Here is a 16,132-nt window from a genome sequence, read left to right as displayed (position 1 = left end):
ATTTGAGGCTTTTAAAAGTTAGATTAATAGACCATACATGAGTCTACTTCATAAAAATCATCCTCAGGATGAGTGATTAACCACATTTCCAACATGTCAAAATAGAAAATTCCAGTTGCTTCTTTTTTCTTTACAGAAAAAAAGAGGTAACTGGAATTACCTTGGGACTATCATACATGTAATGAACAATTATGTGTGTGGACATGCATGCATGTCAGGAAGGGGTGGTGGGAGTGGGATCAGAGCTCCATATTCTGATACTGTGACTACTAACATCTGTATCTATGGAAAGTGCCACAAAGTGTTTGGCAGGTTTCCAACGTTCAAAATGCAATCTACGAAATCGCAAGTGAACTCCCCCCCTCCCAGACATCTTCCTTGAAACAGTAACTTATAAGGAATTGCCTCTGACTTTTTTTCTAAAACCTTCCATATCGAAACGCAAAATGGCTAATTCATTGCTAGCTTTCAATCAATAATTTTTGATGACTACATACACAAGTCATAAGAACATGACCAATTGTTTCCACATATAATTTGATCATCATTAATTTTTAAAATTTAGTGTTAATTACATACAGGTAGTTCCCAACTTTACGAGTAAATTCGTTCCTCCCACATGTTCATAAAGTGAAAACTCGGAAAGCAGGAATTTATTTCCCATAGACAATGTTAAAAATAGGGGTCAACAATGAAATTAGTTAGCTAATTAGTTTATGTTTAAAGAATGATTGATTTATCCAAAGAAAATCAAAACGCAGCCTGTAAAATCAAGCAAATTATAACAAAGAAATTTTATATAACTTGCAAATGTTAAAGAATGTTTATTCATCATCATCAGACTAAATGCACATTTTTTTTTTTTTTTTTTTGTAGTTGTTGGCGCATAGGCTTCTGTGGCCATAATGCACCTCCCAAGGTTTTTGCAGTACACTGATCCAAGCCCGAGGCGGGAATCGAACCCACGACCTTTGGGACTAAATGCACACTTGTTAATCACTCATTATTGGCTCGGCACTCATTGGTTTGTTGCACAAGGAGTCATCTTCTTCAGAAATGCTTCAAGAGGCATTTGTTTTGAAGATAATCATTTCTTTTCTTTATAAATTTCGATAGCATGCATAAGCATGTTTTAACGGCATGCACAAATTGCAAATAACAAGATTTGCAAGGAATCTTCCTTTTTTTTTTTTTTTTTTAATTTTAAGAGGAATCTTCATTCCTTAAAAAAAAAAAAAAAAAAAGAATGAAGAGAAGATTATGAAAATTCATTTGTTTTTTAAACGATTAAAGATTTCAATCAAGGGGAAACACATTTCACCATAATAATTTAAAAACCCACACAATTCCAGTTATCAGGATTATCACAAATGCAATGAGATTGAGTTTATCCGTTCATAATTGATTGCACTAACAGAAAAAAACCAATAAACCGGAAAGTTCAAATTGTTTTTATTGTTTTATGGTCGTGACCTCCAGAAATGTGCTTTAGAAAAATATCACAAAGCCGTTCAAAATTAGCTCTTATAACAGAAAATATGATAACGATGAAAGTATCGTGCATTTTAATGATTTGAATTGGTAAATAATACAATTTACACTATAAAAACGAACTTTCAGAGTTATATAGCAAAAATTAACTTCCGAGGTCGTGGAACTAATTACCAAAAAACAATGTGTTATTGGGTTCACATTACGATATTGTCATGATATGATGGTGTCTCTGGAACGATTAATATTGTAAAGCGGGGTATACTGTATTGTGCAGCTACACGCGTGGTTTCAAAGCGGTATTTACAAATGTTTAACATTCGTTTTTTTTTTTGCAATTAATGTTCATATTTTTGATTTTGTTGATACTTGATACCTGAAAAAAAAAAAAAAAAAAAAAAAAACTTGTAAACCTAGGAACTCGTAAAGCGGGATATGCCTGTAGTTTTATATAATCAATCAAATACTTCTTTTGATGTATTTAATTTGTACTATTAAAAATGAAAAAAAAAAAAGGAAATATTTACACATACCTCAGTTCGGTGATATAACTTTCCAATTTGTTCAGATCCTTGTTGAGACAGTCCTGAATATCATCCATCATTGGTGGTTCTAGAAATAGAGTTATTTATAATTAAAAAAAAAACTGCAAAATTTAGAATTTGCCAATAATGATGGTATAATTCAAGCTTTCCCCTCCCCCATATTTTCAGAAAATGCAAGCCTACATAGATAAAAATAATATCATTAATTGGGGGAGATGAGAAACATAAATTTGAAATATATAAAGTAAATAAATAAATACTCTTTATTGTACAATGAGAAAAATTAACATGGACAGAAAGCCAGGGGTGAGAATGGAATATGGATCAAGACCAAGTGGACAAATTTAACTGGAAATACGCATACTTAGCTCTATTCAGCTTTTAGAACTTATATCAGAAAAAAAACAAGTAGAATAGCTTTTTAAAAGTAACAGATGATACAAGTATAATCTTTGTATGATGCCTAGCCCAAGAAGTGAACTTCCTAACCAAATTACTTTGAACGCTCAAAATTTTTGTTATAAATATTCCTGTTTGCCTTCAGCAGCAATAGCATTATCATTAGCAAATGATGCAAGTAAGCAAGCTCGTACAGCATCATTTAAGGGGGCGAAAAAAAAAGCATGTACTCTATATGCACAAAAGATGTTTTATGTGAAAACATCTCCTGCTTCTTTAAGCATTGCAGGATCACTAGATCAGTGATTCCATTATTTTCCCCAGAACACAAGTTAAACTAACAGGTCTATAGTTACTTGTGTCACCTTTTGAACACCCTTTGTGAATTGGTGACACATTTGCACACCTCCAGTCCATGGGGACCTCCCCTGAGTCCAAGGAAGCACTCATAATTATGGCTAAGGATTTGCTTACTTCCTTTCCTTCCTCCTTTAATATAACTGGATAGATCCCATCCACCCCAGATGCTTTTTTTATGTTTAACTTCAACAATTTCTCCTCCACTTTGCTCTCAGTTATTACAAAATCACTTAGCTCCCTGTTAGAGTTTGATAAACTTCTGGCACTCCCCTCATTGAATAACTCCTTGTGTGTAAATGTAGATGCAAAATACTCATTCAGTTTATCAGCTACCTGAGCATGATCATCAACAGTCAACCCATCTATGTTAAGCAGTCCAATCTGATTCATCCCTTTCCCTCTAGAGTTTACATAAGTAAAGAATTCTTTACTGTTTTTCTTTGCATCCTTTGCCAAGGATTTCTCATAATGTGCCTTCACTTGCCTAACCTCCCTTTGTGACTTGATTACAGAGTAGTTTATATTTGGCATAGGCTTCTATGTCACCTGATACTTTATATGCATCTCATACATTTTTCTTCTCTGCCACGAGCCTCATTAGTTCATCTGACATCCTTTAAGGCCTAAACCCTGAACAGTATTTACTAGTTGGAATCAAAAGCCTAGTAGCCTCCAAAATTAAGTCCCTGGAGGCTTCTCATTTAGAATTCAACGTTGGCAACAACATCAGTTGATCCCACTATACAGAATTTAAAAACTGTCGTAGTCACCTTTACGAAAGCAGCAGCCCTTCCTTTAGCCTTGATGGTAGTTACATCTTTAAGTAATTCCCACTTCAGCACACTGAGATCACTGCCACCTAGTGGTTCCTTTATCTGCAAATTCTTAATGCATGAATAATCACTGCTGATAATTAGATCAAGAGTATTACTCCCGCTGGTTGCCTCTCGAACATGTTGCTGTAGAAAACAGTCATCCAATAAATCCACAAAAATTTTGCTAGTGTGCGAGTGACCAATCCACAAGTTCCAGTCGATATCTGGAAAGTTAAAATCCCCCATTATAAGACATTCTGATTTACTAGCCCACTATTTCTTTGCACAACTGCTCATTATACTCATCAGATTCGTTAAGCCTATAATAAACACCTACTCTCATTTTTCCTTTCCCACTGCTTATGTCACACCAAACATATTCAACATTGCATTGTCCTCTAACATCAATTGGATGCACTTACTTAAATTTTATGTGTTTCTTAACTAACAGAATAACCTCTCCTCCCTTCCTATCCTGTCTGTCCTTTCTATACACATTGTACTCCCCAAATTCCAATTCTGCACTGCTTATATCTGTATGACACCATGTCTCTGACATCCCAACAACATCTGCCTTTGATATCCTGTGTTAGTTACCCTAACACAGGGTAACTAAGGTTATTTATTTGTTCCATGATGACCCCCAGCAACTCTTGAAGTCCCCAGAAACTTGCTCTCTAGGCTGCTGCTCATTTTAATAGAAGCAGTGCAAGAATCACTTTTGCCTCTGCCTGCAACCACTGTTAACCTTTTAGTCTGTGTATCTCCCCCAAGCTAGCAGTTTTCCGACCCACCTAACACTGCCCCGATAGCATCGGCAAATATTCTCGCATCCTTTCTATTTAAGTGTACCCCATCCCTGCAGAAGCAGTCTCTCCTGTCAACAAGCACAGACCAGGCTGAAAAAAATTCTACCCCTTGAGCCTTGCACAATCTTTCCAGGGCCGAATTGATCGACAAGGCTCTCATCATATACTCCCTCCTATCGTGTCTGGGCAGAATTGGAGACACTTTCAAATTCAACCCTAATTCACGGCCTTTTTTCAACAGTGACCTGTACTTGTTAAGTAATTCTGCCGGTCTCCTACTCTTAATATCATTAGTGCCAACGCGTACAACAATATCACCTTTTGTGCCCTTAAAAGATGATATCTGCTCTACAACATCATCAACCTTTGTCCCTGGCAGACATACCCTGGTCCTGTTCCACCTATCCTTCTTGCATAGTATATTCCCCACCTTCCTGACAATAGAGTCACCAACAATAATTAGTTCCTTTGGGACCAGTGCATTCTGCCTTGGAGATTGCCTCCATGTTGCCTGATGAACAGGAATGAACTCAGCCATTGAGCTAGGCAGCTCAGAGCTTGATGGGCCCCTCATATTAATTTCTTTGAGGGCATTTACCCCGCACCTCAAGCTCTCATAGACGCCTATCAGAATGCTGAAATGACACCTAATTTCTTGATACTCTAGGCATCTAGCACACACAAAGACATCCTTCTTAGCTGGATCATGTTCTGTTTCAGAAGGTTCAGCAAACATTTCACATTTCGTACATTTTTTGAGACTGATGTGTTGGAGAATCGTCCTCTTCGTTTCTCCCAAGTCACAGCACTCTCGCTAGTCTGTGATCTTTGCTTCGCAGCTCTAGTCTGGGTCATGATTTCCATTTAAATACAATTTAATTAACAATGAAATTTAATAAGATTAAAAATATTTTTGATTAATTGATAATACTATATAATAAGCTAACAGATTCCTAATTGAGTGCTTCATATTACACTATCTAGTTTTACTTTATACCTTACGCTATCAGTTCATGATATATATATATATGTTATGCTATTTCTTATAGCCTACAATATGGCGACTAGTTTAACAATACTGGCGCCAACACCAGTTGTAACTTCCAAAAATCGCCATTTAAATTCAAAATAAGAAGCTAATGAACACTACTAAACCTATTTAATATCTCTGTAAAACACAATGTAGTATGTTAATTAACGAAGAATATGGTAAAAATTAAAAATACTTATCCCTTTACAGCAGTAAAGTCAATACTGCTGTACATATCAGAAACACAGATAATGACCAAAAGAAATCCTAACAAATTACATGTGTTCATAAACAAATGCATGAGAAGAATAGTAGGGATACAAAGACTAGACAAAATCAGTAATAAAAGTCATGGGAGAAAATGGAAATGGACTGAATTCAACGCATTGTGTTAAGAAACCCAGAAAGGGGAACAAAGACAGCAATGGAATAAAAACCAAAATGCAAGCATAAAAGGGATGGGTCATTCTGGAATGATTTGGAGAACACGAGAAAAATAAATGGTGATACAGAAACAGTCTTTGGGAGAAATAAAGCAACGAACAGTTGATTTAGATGGAGAGTTACTGTGGAAGCCCTATCTAACTGGAACAAAGTGGATCAAGTAAGTTAAAAACTAATGAAACAAGGACTTCCAGGTATAGGTAAAACTCTTCATGATGATATATAATCACTTTTCCTGAAACGACTTCAAATTAAGACTTTCCTGCCCTTAAGTAAATAAAAAAAATCATACTTGTTAACGTAAAAATGAAATAAAACTCAATGAATACCTCAATATACTCTATCAAGGGTCAGCAACCTTTTTTTTCTTGTGATTGTAGTTTTTTTGTTACAACTATAAAAATTTCATGTGTCACTTTTGCAGACAATTTGAATATGTTCCACATCACTAGGGTGCCACATAAAACCTACCTAAAGCACATGTACCTGCAGGTAAATGTGCCTAGGGCTGTCAATTCCTGTACTATATATAATGCCTCTAGTAGAAATATTTTATATACAGGCACTTCCCACCTTACGTAACAAAGTCCATAAATTCGACTTTACGCAAGTTTTTGCCAGTCGGTGCAAACTTGCGCTACCCTTTCATCATTATCATATGTTCCATTATAAGAATCAATTCTGAACACTTTTGTTGATATTTTTCTAAAGAACATTTCTGGAGGTCACGACCATAAAACAATAAAAACAATTTGCACTTTCCAGATTATTGAGCTTTTGTGTTAGTGCAAGCTATTATAAATGGGTAGTAACTCGATCTTATTGCATTTGCGATAAAATCGATAACTGGAATTGTGTGGGGTTTTTAATTTATTATGGTGAAATGTGTTCCCCTCACTGAAATCTTTAATCATATAAATAAATTTCAGAACCTTCTCTTCATTCCTATTTACTTATTACAATGATGAACGGAAAGTGACCAACGGAAAGTGCAAGTGACGGCAGTGCTAGGAAATGAAACAAAATTGATTTAGAAATGAAGATGAAAATGAAGCGGGACAGAGTTTGAAATGAAAATGAAGTACGAAGCAGGACAAAGTTTGAAATGAAGATGAAGTACGAAGCAGGACAAAGTTTGTCATCTATTGCACGGGAATTGGGTCGCACTTCTTCAACAGTGAATGCTATTTTAAATGACAGTGCGCGTGTAAAAGAACATATTAAAGGATCAAGGCATGTTGATCATTTTGTGATCAACAGTGATCACAAAACAGCATTCAGGTGCTATATCGAAGATGGAAAAGCTATTAATAATATGGAAGAAAAATCAGATTCAGAAGCAAGTGCCTCTGAGTCTAAAGGCCATTCAGGCAAAAGCAAGAAGCATTTATGAAGATATTAAGGATAAGTATGGCGAACCCCAAGTCAAGTTCGTGGCAAGCAACAGGTGGTTTTATAGGTTCAAGCATTGCGCTGGTTTCCACAATACAATGAAGTTGCCAGTGCCGATTCTGCAGCAGCAGAGAAATTTTGTGATGTGCTCGAAAAAACCCCTTCTAAATTTCCACAGCACTCAACCTCTGCAGCGGAGTACTTATAAGCTGGAGACATTGATTCTGGCAACGATGCTCGAAAGGTAGTAGTAGTAGTGGCATGTGATGCAAGAAAGCAAATGTATGAGCTTATGCAGCATCAGCCAAAAAAAAAAAAAAAAAAATCACACCAATCCCTCCAAATGCCTGTCCAGTTCCTCCTTAAATTCATTCAACCTATCAACTTCCACAACGACAGATGGAAGTTTGTTCCAGCAATTAACCATCCGCTGGCTAAAGGCAAATTTCCGCACATCTATTCTACATCTGTCTTTTCTTAATTTGAATTTATGCCCCCTTAGGTTCGTAATCTGAACAAGTGGAAGGATCCCATTAGAATTCAGCGTGCTGAAACCATTCAAGGCCTTATACACCTCAATCAGATCACCGTGCAGGTGCCTAGTCTCCAGCCACTGCAATTTGCAGAACTTAAGCCTCTCTTGATAAGAGGATCCCTTCATTCCCCTCACCAATCTTGTTGCCCTTCTCTGTACACGCTCAAGTAAATCTACATCCTTCCTAAAATGAGGCCTCCAGACCTGTATGCAGTACTCAAGGCGTGGCTGGACCATTGCCTTATACAGAGCGATAATCACCTCCTTTTCCCTGCTAGCAAAATTCCTATATATCATTGACAAAACCCCATGACCTGCCCTGGCAGCCTGTCTGCATTGCTCAGAAAACTTCATATCTGACTGCGCAATTACAGTGGTACCTTGGATTACGAGTAACTTGGTATGCGAGTGTTTTGCAAGACGAGCAAAAATTTTTAATAAATTTTAACTTGATAAACGAGCGAGGTCTTGCAATACGAGTACAGTCAGTCCTCGTATAACACGTGTTTACACTACACGAATTCGATCATACACGATTTATAAATAGAGGAACGATATCTTATATAACACGAACCGAATTCGCTTATGCACGAAGCGCCTTTGTGTTTACAAGAAATGGCAGTCGAACGCAGAATCACCCCAACCGAACGCAACCCGATAGGAATGAAGAGAAGATTTTGAAAATGTATTTATGGTTTTTTATATCAGTGAAGGGGAAACACATTTCACCATAATAACGTAAAAACCAACACAATTCCAGCTATCGGTATAATCGCAAATGCAATTAGATCGAGTTTACTACCAGTTTATAACAGATTCCACTCGCAAGAAACTAGAAATTGTTTTTATTGTTTTATGGTAGTAACCCCTAGAAATGTGCTTTAGTAAAATGTGAGGTGTTAATAGAGTTGTCTCTGCCTTTACGGTGTTGTTTATTCAGTTGCTACACGCGCAGCTTTGTTTATGTGTATCAAGCGTGCCTCCTCGTTTTGTAATTGTGCTTTATTCCCTAAAAATGAGTAAAATAATTAAAAGGTGTGAAAAGGAAGCATCCTGGCGAAGACACTGCAGATTCAGAGAGGAAAAAAAAAAAACAATATCGATAAACAGAGGCGGACTGGGTCAAAAATTCTTACCCGGGAAAATTTATAGTGGCCTCATACTACGGTTTATGGCCAAAATCACACCGGCCTCCGGCCTACCGGGCTACACGCGTGCAGCTTTGTTTATGTGTATCAAGCGTGCCTCGTCGTTTTGTAATAGTGCGAGCGATGAATCTGATTTCCGTGAAATCCTGAAAAGGAGGCAAAAGCAAGTGTCATTGGAAAGATTCCTTGTTAAAGTCGCACAAAAAGAAAAAATCAACAGATAGCAGTGATTCCGTTAGAGACAGTGAAAGTCGTCCTACCCAATAATTAATAAATTCGATTGCTTTATGTATATTAAATTTAAATATTAAAAATATAAAAAGGTATGTATTTTGTATTAATCATTTTACAGTATATGAATATTTTTGAGTTTTGGAACAAATCATCTGGGTTTCCATTATTTCTTATGGGGAAATTCGCTTTGATATACGAGTGCTTTGGATTACGAGCACGTTTCCGGAACGAATTATGCTCGCAAACCAAGGTACCACTGTACTCCCAAGTCTTTTTCATTTTCTACCACCTTAAGTGTAGTACCACACAGTTGGTACGTTTCTCTGGGGTTACTTCTACCCATATGCAGCACTTTGCATTTGTCAAGGTTAAACTTCAGTTGCCACTTCTTAGCCCATCTGCCCAAATTATCTAGATCCTGTTGCAGTAGCACACTTGCAGCAGGTAAAACTTGCTGATGTTATATGCCTGTCCCCTCCTTTTTTTTGTAATTTTATAATTTTGAAATTGCACACTTTTGTAATTTTACCTACGTATGAGATAAAAAAAAAAAAAAAAAAATTGAATACATAATTCTATTTACATGTTCGTTGAAATTTCTTTTTTGCTTCGGTCAAATTCAGTGCACATAGTTGCAAGTGCTCCATAAGCCTTTAAGGAAATTCCGACTTATGTAAAGTTCCGTGGAACACAACCCTTACATAAGTCGGAGAGTGCTTGTATTATGATATATTGTAAATATCTTAGTTGCTTAAGAAGTGATATAAATATTAATTTATTTGCTTTTAATGTTTGGTATTGCTATTCTCTAACTTTTTAACAATCATAATTAATCATATTTTGTAAACCTAAATGACATGTATTTTCTTCATACTGAAGAACATACATGATACTTCAATACTGAAGAACATACATGATACTTCAATACTGAAGAACATACATGATACTTCAATACTGAAGAACATACATGATACTTCAATACTGAAGAACATATATATAAAGCTCAAAAAAAAAAAAAAAAAAAAAAAAAGCCAGTTAGGCAAGTAAAGGGGAAAAAAACAGAAAACTAGCCAAAAAAAAGAGGCAAGGATGAATACATTTTTGCATTTGCTTTTGGTAAAATCAAAGACTAATGAACAACTAAAACAAGCCAATAAAATAACTCTCACCAAACTGTGGCACATGTGCCAGATAATATCCTGTATGTGTGTCCACTGTAACAATCATTTCTTCTGACTGCATACATGGTAACAAAACAGGAACATGCATCATAGCTGGATATCCAGAAATTGGGCCTATAAAATGTAAACACATTTTATATATATATTACCTTATATATAATCACTAACCTAAAAGATAAAACTGTTTTTAATTTAATGCATTTTTACAGACACAGAAGACAATATAAAATTAAAAGTACAATAAAGCCACTAAGTTCATTTTGACTGTTAAACATATTTTTGAACCTTAAGCTTCCTAAACTACATATATAAATCAACATTTGATTAACTTCTGTCAAGCTTTTAACTTAATAGAATGCGGTATGCACTTCATAGTGCAACCTCTATGTTCAAATTAATTGTCCTATTTTAGGATGTCATGTACAAGGAACACAAAAAATAAGTAATGCTATTGTTCTAACATTTGGTTAGTTTTGGGATTATACATAGCAGTAAGCCCTCAATGATCAAACATTCATAATGTATACTGACCGGGCTATGTTAGTACCGCAACAGATAGTAACATTTGTACCACAGTAAAAATAATTAAGGGCCATTATACATCTTACTGTGTATATGAAGTTCTATGAAACACTTCATTCATAAAACGATGTTTATAATAGTGCTCATAAGAAGTTAGGTGCTATGGGAATATTTTCACAGAGGAATCATTTCTAGGAACTTCTTGATGAATGAAAACTATTTGGTGGCCAGACATCAAGTCAGGTCTCCTTCAGGAGAACAAGTTTATTCATATGAACAGTACTACTGGAAATGTTCTCCTGTCCTCAAACAACAGTTTACCAACTCATGTTATGAAGAAGTGATAGTTGCCTATGGGAGCATTTCTGAAGCAAAATCATATCTAAGAACTTCTCGATAAACAGATACTCACAGTTGCCTAAAATTATGCCAGCAGATTACAGTGTTTTGGAGTTATCTTTGGGGACTCTACCTTGGCATGCTCCTGTGCAATTCAAAAGGTTTGAGGATACTATTGCTAAAATAGTAATCAGGTAGAGCGTGCCCTTGAGATTTACGAACCTTGATTTGAGAGCTTCTGAAATAATGGACAGCATCTAATGAGGTGGACTTTTCATCTGCATAGGACCCAGTGAATGTAGTCATTTCAGGGAAAAAGATTTTAAAAAGTTAAAATATTTTCTCAGCAAAGCAAATTTAACTCACAGGTAATAAGGTGGGACTTGTTTCATTTATTTATACAGTGTAAAGCAATTATAGTTAGGTTCACAAATTGTGATTATGGGAACTCACTATAAAAGAACAAAGAATATAAACAAGGACTTTTTCATATGTAATAAATGCAAAAAAAAAAAAAAAAAAAAAAACCAGGTTGAACCATTAATTTATGGATTCTGAAAATTTTCAAATAACCCAGCTGATGAACTGAATGGATACTTCATGTTTATTTTTACAGACATTCCTTCAAAACAAGGGGAAGCTATATGAGTTAACCTGCACAATATGACTTTAGCAAAACTGAAATGGGGGGGGGGGGAACTGTCTTTTAGAAAAAACTTTTGTAACTAAAAGCAGGTAAGGCCTCTGAAGTTAATGGCATATAAGCATTAATTATGAAAGAAGCAGTGTAAGAGAGTCCATCAAACAAGTAAGATTAATAATGAGAATATCAGTGGACCCAAGGAAAATTTATTCACATTGGAAAAGTGGCAATATATTAACAACAGATAAAATGGTTCTAAGGGCAAAGTGGACAACTACAGACTAGTCAACCAGTCTGATTTCAGTCATAAGGAAAATTATGGTAGCAATGGTTAAGAATGCAATACAGGTTCATACAGATAAAAAATAGCATACCGGAGAAACAGGGAGCATGGTTTTGTAAAGTAAAAACACTCTTTTCTCCTTTACAAAACCATGTAAAATTGTGTGTGTGCATGTGCATAATAATCCTACTGTCTAAATAATAATAAAGTACAAAGACCACACACATTAAAAAAAAAGGCAATGAACATCTAGAAAAAGTTCAATAATGGGGACTTCACCTGATGAAATTGGCAAAAGGCAACAATATGAATAAAGATTTTGAATATGTTTGTTGTTTGTTTGTTATTTGGTTTTTAGGAGCTTTAGCAACTAAGGCCATATTGCTCCGGGGATATGCAGTGGTCATTCCCTGACCTTTCCACGTCCTCTGTATTTGGTAGTCATGGGCTCGAATCCCAGTCTAATCAAGAAGCGTGTGGTACGCACTGCTGCTCCTGCCCACCTGGCTACGGAGGCGCCTGGGTACCTTAGAGGACAACTAACTGGGGTCTGTGAGGGGGATAGTGAAATGAAGAGTTTTTCATGGTTATAAATGATATTAGAACTAGGGACATATGAATTTAATTTATGGTGAAAGAGGTAGAGATTACATTGCAGTTTTCTTTTAACCAATGGATTGTTAATTACTTGAATAAGTTATTTCCATGGGGGCTGGCAGCTTAGAGAAATTTAAAGGTGAGCTGGATTGGTACCTATATGAGGAATGAAACAAATGGCTATTTTTATTTTATTTTTTTGGCTAGTGCAGAAAAAGCCTGGGTTTTCCATGCACCATATGACTAATACTAATGTCATCACTCAACATATATACAAGGGATGATAATTTAATTCGCAGGCTGGTGCAAGACCTTATCTTAATTGTCATCATCTGAATTTTCTGTGGATTTCACTTTCTCGAAATACTCTCCCTTGAACTTTACACATTTTAATCACCGTTGTACCCATTCATTAAATGCTTCTTGTAAGCAATTTTTCGAAAGGCTGTGAAGTGCTTCCATTGTGGGTCAGAAAGCATTGTTGTTGGACTTAAAACGCTTGCCTTTCAGAGCTTTCTTCAGACAAGGAAACAGGAAGAAATCACATGAGGCTATATCCGAGGAATAAGGGGAATTGGCAGAACCTCAGCACCAATAGTAGTGATAACTGGCTGTATAATATTAGCCGTATGGGGCCTGGCATTGTCTTGATGGAGAAACCATTTCACACCAGAAAGTTCTTGATGTTTCTCGCGAATGGCACAGTGAAGTTTGACTCTGAGAACCTCACAGTATGCTTCCTTATTTATATTTGTTCCACAAGGCAAAAATGCATAACAATATGCCTTTTCTGTCAAAAAACACAACAACCATTTATTTATCAACTGGACGAGAAGCTCGAAATTTCTTAGGTCTTGGTGAATCAGAAAGCTTCCACTAAAACAACTAGACTGTTGTTTTATCTCTGGATCATAGTGAAAAATCCAAATTTCATCACAAGTCACTATTCAAATAAATTAATAAAAATTAAATTGAAAAAGAGGGTATAAATTAATAAACTTAAAAAGTTTATTAATTTATACCCTGTTTTTCAAAATGATCAAGCATTTCTTTATCTACTCTTTGCTGTTTTTGTTCTGGAGTCAAAATGTGTGGAATCCAGCAGGCACAGATTCATGACATTTTCAAGTGATCTTTCACATTATTGTGAACACTACCATATGAAATGGACATTCTAACAGGTAATTCATGAAGAGTAATTTGCCTGTCTTCATCCAATATTTTCTGGGCTTTTGTGACTTACTCAGGAGTTGTTGAGGAGGAAGGCTAACCAGGCCTTGGGTCATCTGCAACAGACTCACAGCCTTCACTGAATGACTTGTGCTATTTAAATAAGGCCATCCTACCAAGATACTCACCACACACTTCATGCATCTCTTTACCTGTTTCCGATGCATTTAAGCCCAGTCTGACACAATGAAAAATCACATATAGCTGTTCAATCTGTATGTCCAACATGATACTTGCTTCAAAACAATCGTCAGTGACACGTGGCTAAAAAACACAACACTTGCTCGACAGGTACTGGCATGCACACAGTCTATTCAGTAGCGATCAGGGAGAGCATCTCTAGCAGCAGTTATGGAAAGTTCACACAGTAAACACAAAATCTTGCACCAGTTCATGAATTAAATAATCACCCCCCCTCATAGAATGCATCATGGATTCAGTCATGAATGTACTCAATCCTAATTCCAAAATCTACTACCACAATGGTTATAATACAGCCACTCAGCATTCAAAGCTTTTTTATAAATAATCAGCCTGTATGTAAACGTGTGAACATTTATAAAAATAACTAATAAAAACTTTTATAATAAAGTAATGCGAAATTGTAATAAGTTTAAGAAACTGCAAAGTATATAGAAAATGATGGGTTTGATATTTCACAAATAGCTTCTTCTATTAACACATTTTCATGCAAAATGGCATTTTTTATTCACAAAAAATATTCTGACAGCATTTTCATTTTAGCATCCAAGAATGGTAACTGCTTTAACTGCAAAATTAAATGATTAGATGAGAGAAAATATACTCACTGTCTGAAATGCCCAACTGAGGTAGGATAGCATCTCGCAGATCTGCTAATTTGTGCTTTGTCCTTATATGAACAGTATGAACTAATAATTTTTCTATGGACAGATAATCAGACTGAAAAATAAAATAAAATGGCTTAATTTACAAACATTAATAATCCAAAATTAGAAAATTTTAGTACTACATATACTATATTGAAAACAATTTTAAAATATAAAAATTAGCTCAGAGTGAAAAAAATTATTTAACATTATGAAAATGTTACATTCTTAACAATTCCATCTGCATGGATAAGAGAGTTTACAATTACAATTTATAGATATTAATAACTAGAATTTTTACCATCCATAGATACTACATTAAAAGGCAATCCAATTCTTTTGCTGATAAAAAATCATGCCATAATAAATTCTTTAATTGGCACGATGTGCAGATATAAATGAAGGAAAAAAAGCCCTTCGAATCCTTGCACCACACAGCTAATACTAACACTAAGTACTGAAATCATTGAGTTATTCTTATGAGTGAAGAGGAAAGGTGGAGAAGGTGGGCGTAAAAAAAGAAAATAACGTAGATCTAAGCACTAATTATATTATAATTGTGAGAACTTGGACTGGAATGAGATACTCTCATTTCTACAAAAATTACAGGACAGAAATGCAGTAAATAACTACAGAACAAAGGCGATTTGCAGTAAAGAAAATACAATTAATAACCTCACAAAACATCAGAAAAATGGAGAAGACTTAACTATTAAAATGACTACTCCCAGACTGATGAAGAATGAAAATTACTGGAATTGGGGTGAGTATAGAAATACTGGGCTTATAAAACATAGGAAGCTACTTACTGAAGCAGCCAATGGGAAGATATGCAAATGATCCCCAAGAATAAGGTTATTGGCAAAACATGAAGGTCTTACTTAAAGCAGCCAATGTGATTAAATCCGACTCTAGAGTAACTGATCAAGGATCTCTGATTTAATCACATTGGTAGCATTAAGTAGTACATCCTTCCTGTTTTACCAATACCCTTGTTCTTAGGAGCATCTGCATACCCACTGGCTTCCTCAGTAGCTTTCTAAGCTTTATAAGCCAATCCAGGAGACATTCTAATAGATAAGCCTTTTCCATTTTCTGATATTTCTTGCAGTTATTAACTTACTTTCTTCACTGTAATTTGCAGTTTTTAGTAATTATTTTCTGTACTTTCTTGAGGTTATTACCTGTACCTTCATCACCGTTAATTGCCTTTGTTCTGTAGTTAGTCACTGCAATTCCGTCTCTGAAATTCTGGTAATAACTGAAAGCACAAGCACCTCAATCCAA

The 16,132-nt window shown here is 35.5% G+C and overlaps 1 protein-coding gene across 1 annotated transcript in view; it reads right to left on the bottom strand.

Moving 5' to 3' along the window:
• The window catches only part of MED14 (mediator complex subunit 14), a 306,818-nt gene that overhangs the window by 147,127 nt on the left and 143,559 nt on the right, over positions 1-16,132 (bottom strand). The window contains exons 13-15 of the mRNA XM_090375928.1: positions 14,807-14,918; positions 10,372-10,497; positions 2,025-2,103 (exon numbers count right to left, since the gene is read on the bottom strand). Coding sequence (XP_090232054.1) covers positions 2,025-2,103; positions 10,372-10,497; positions 14,807-14,918 — 317 coding nt within the window. The remainder of the gene's footprint in view (positions 1-2,024; positions 2,104-10,371; positions 10,498-14,806; positions 14,919-16,132) is intronic.

The sequence above is a fragment of the Mastigoproctus giganteus genome, chromosome 6 (assembly GCF_048544385.1).
Source record: "Mastigoproctus giganteus isolate SK-2022 chromosome 6, ASM4854438v1, whole genome shotgun sequence".
NCBI classification, from domain to species: Eukaryota; Metazoa; Arthropoda; class Arachnida; order Uropygi; family Thelyphonidae; genus Mastigoproctus; species Mastigoproctus giganteus.
The sequence above is the reverse complement of the archived record's forward strand: the minus strand, read 5'-3'. Positions and strand labels throughout refer to the sequence as shown.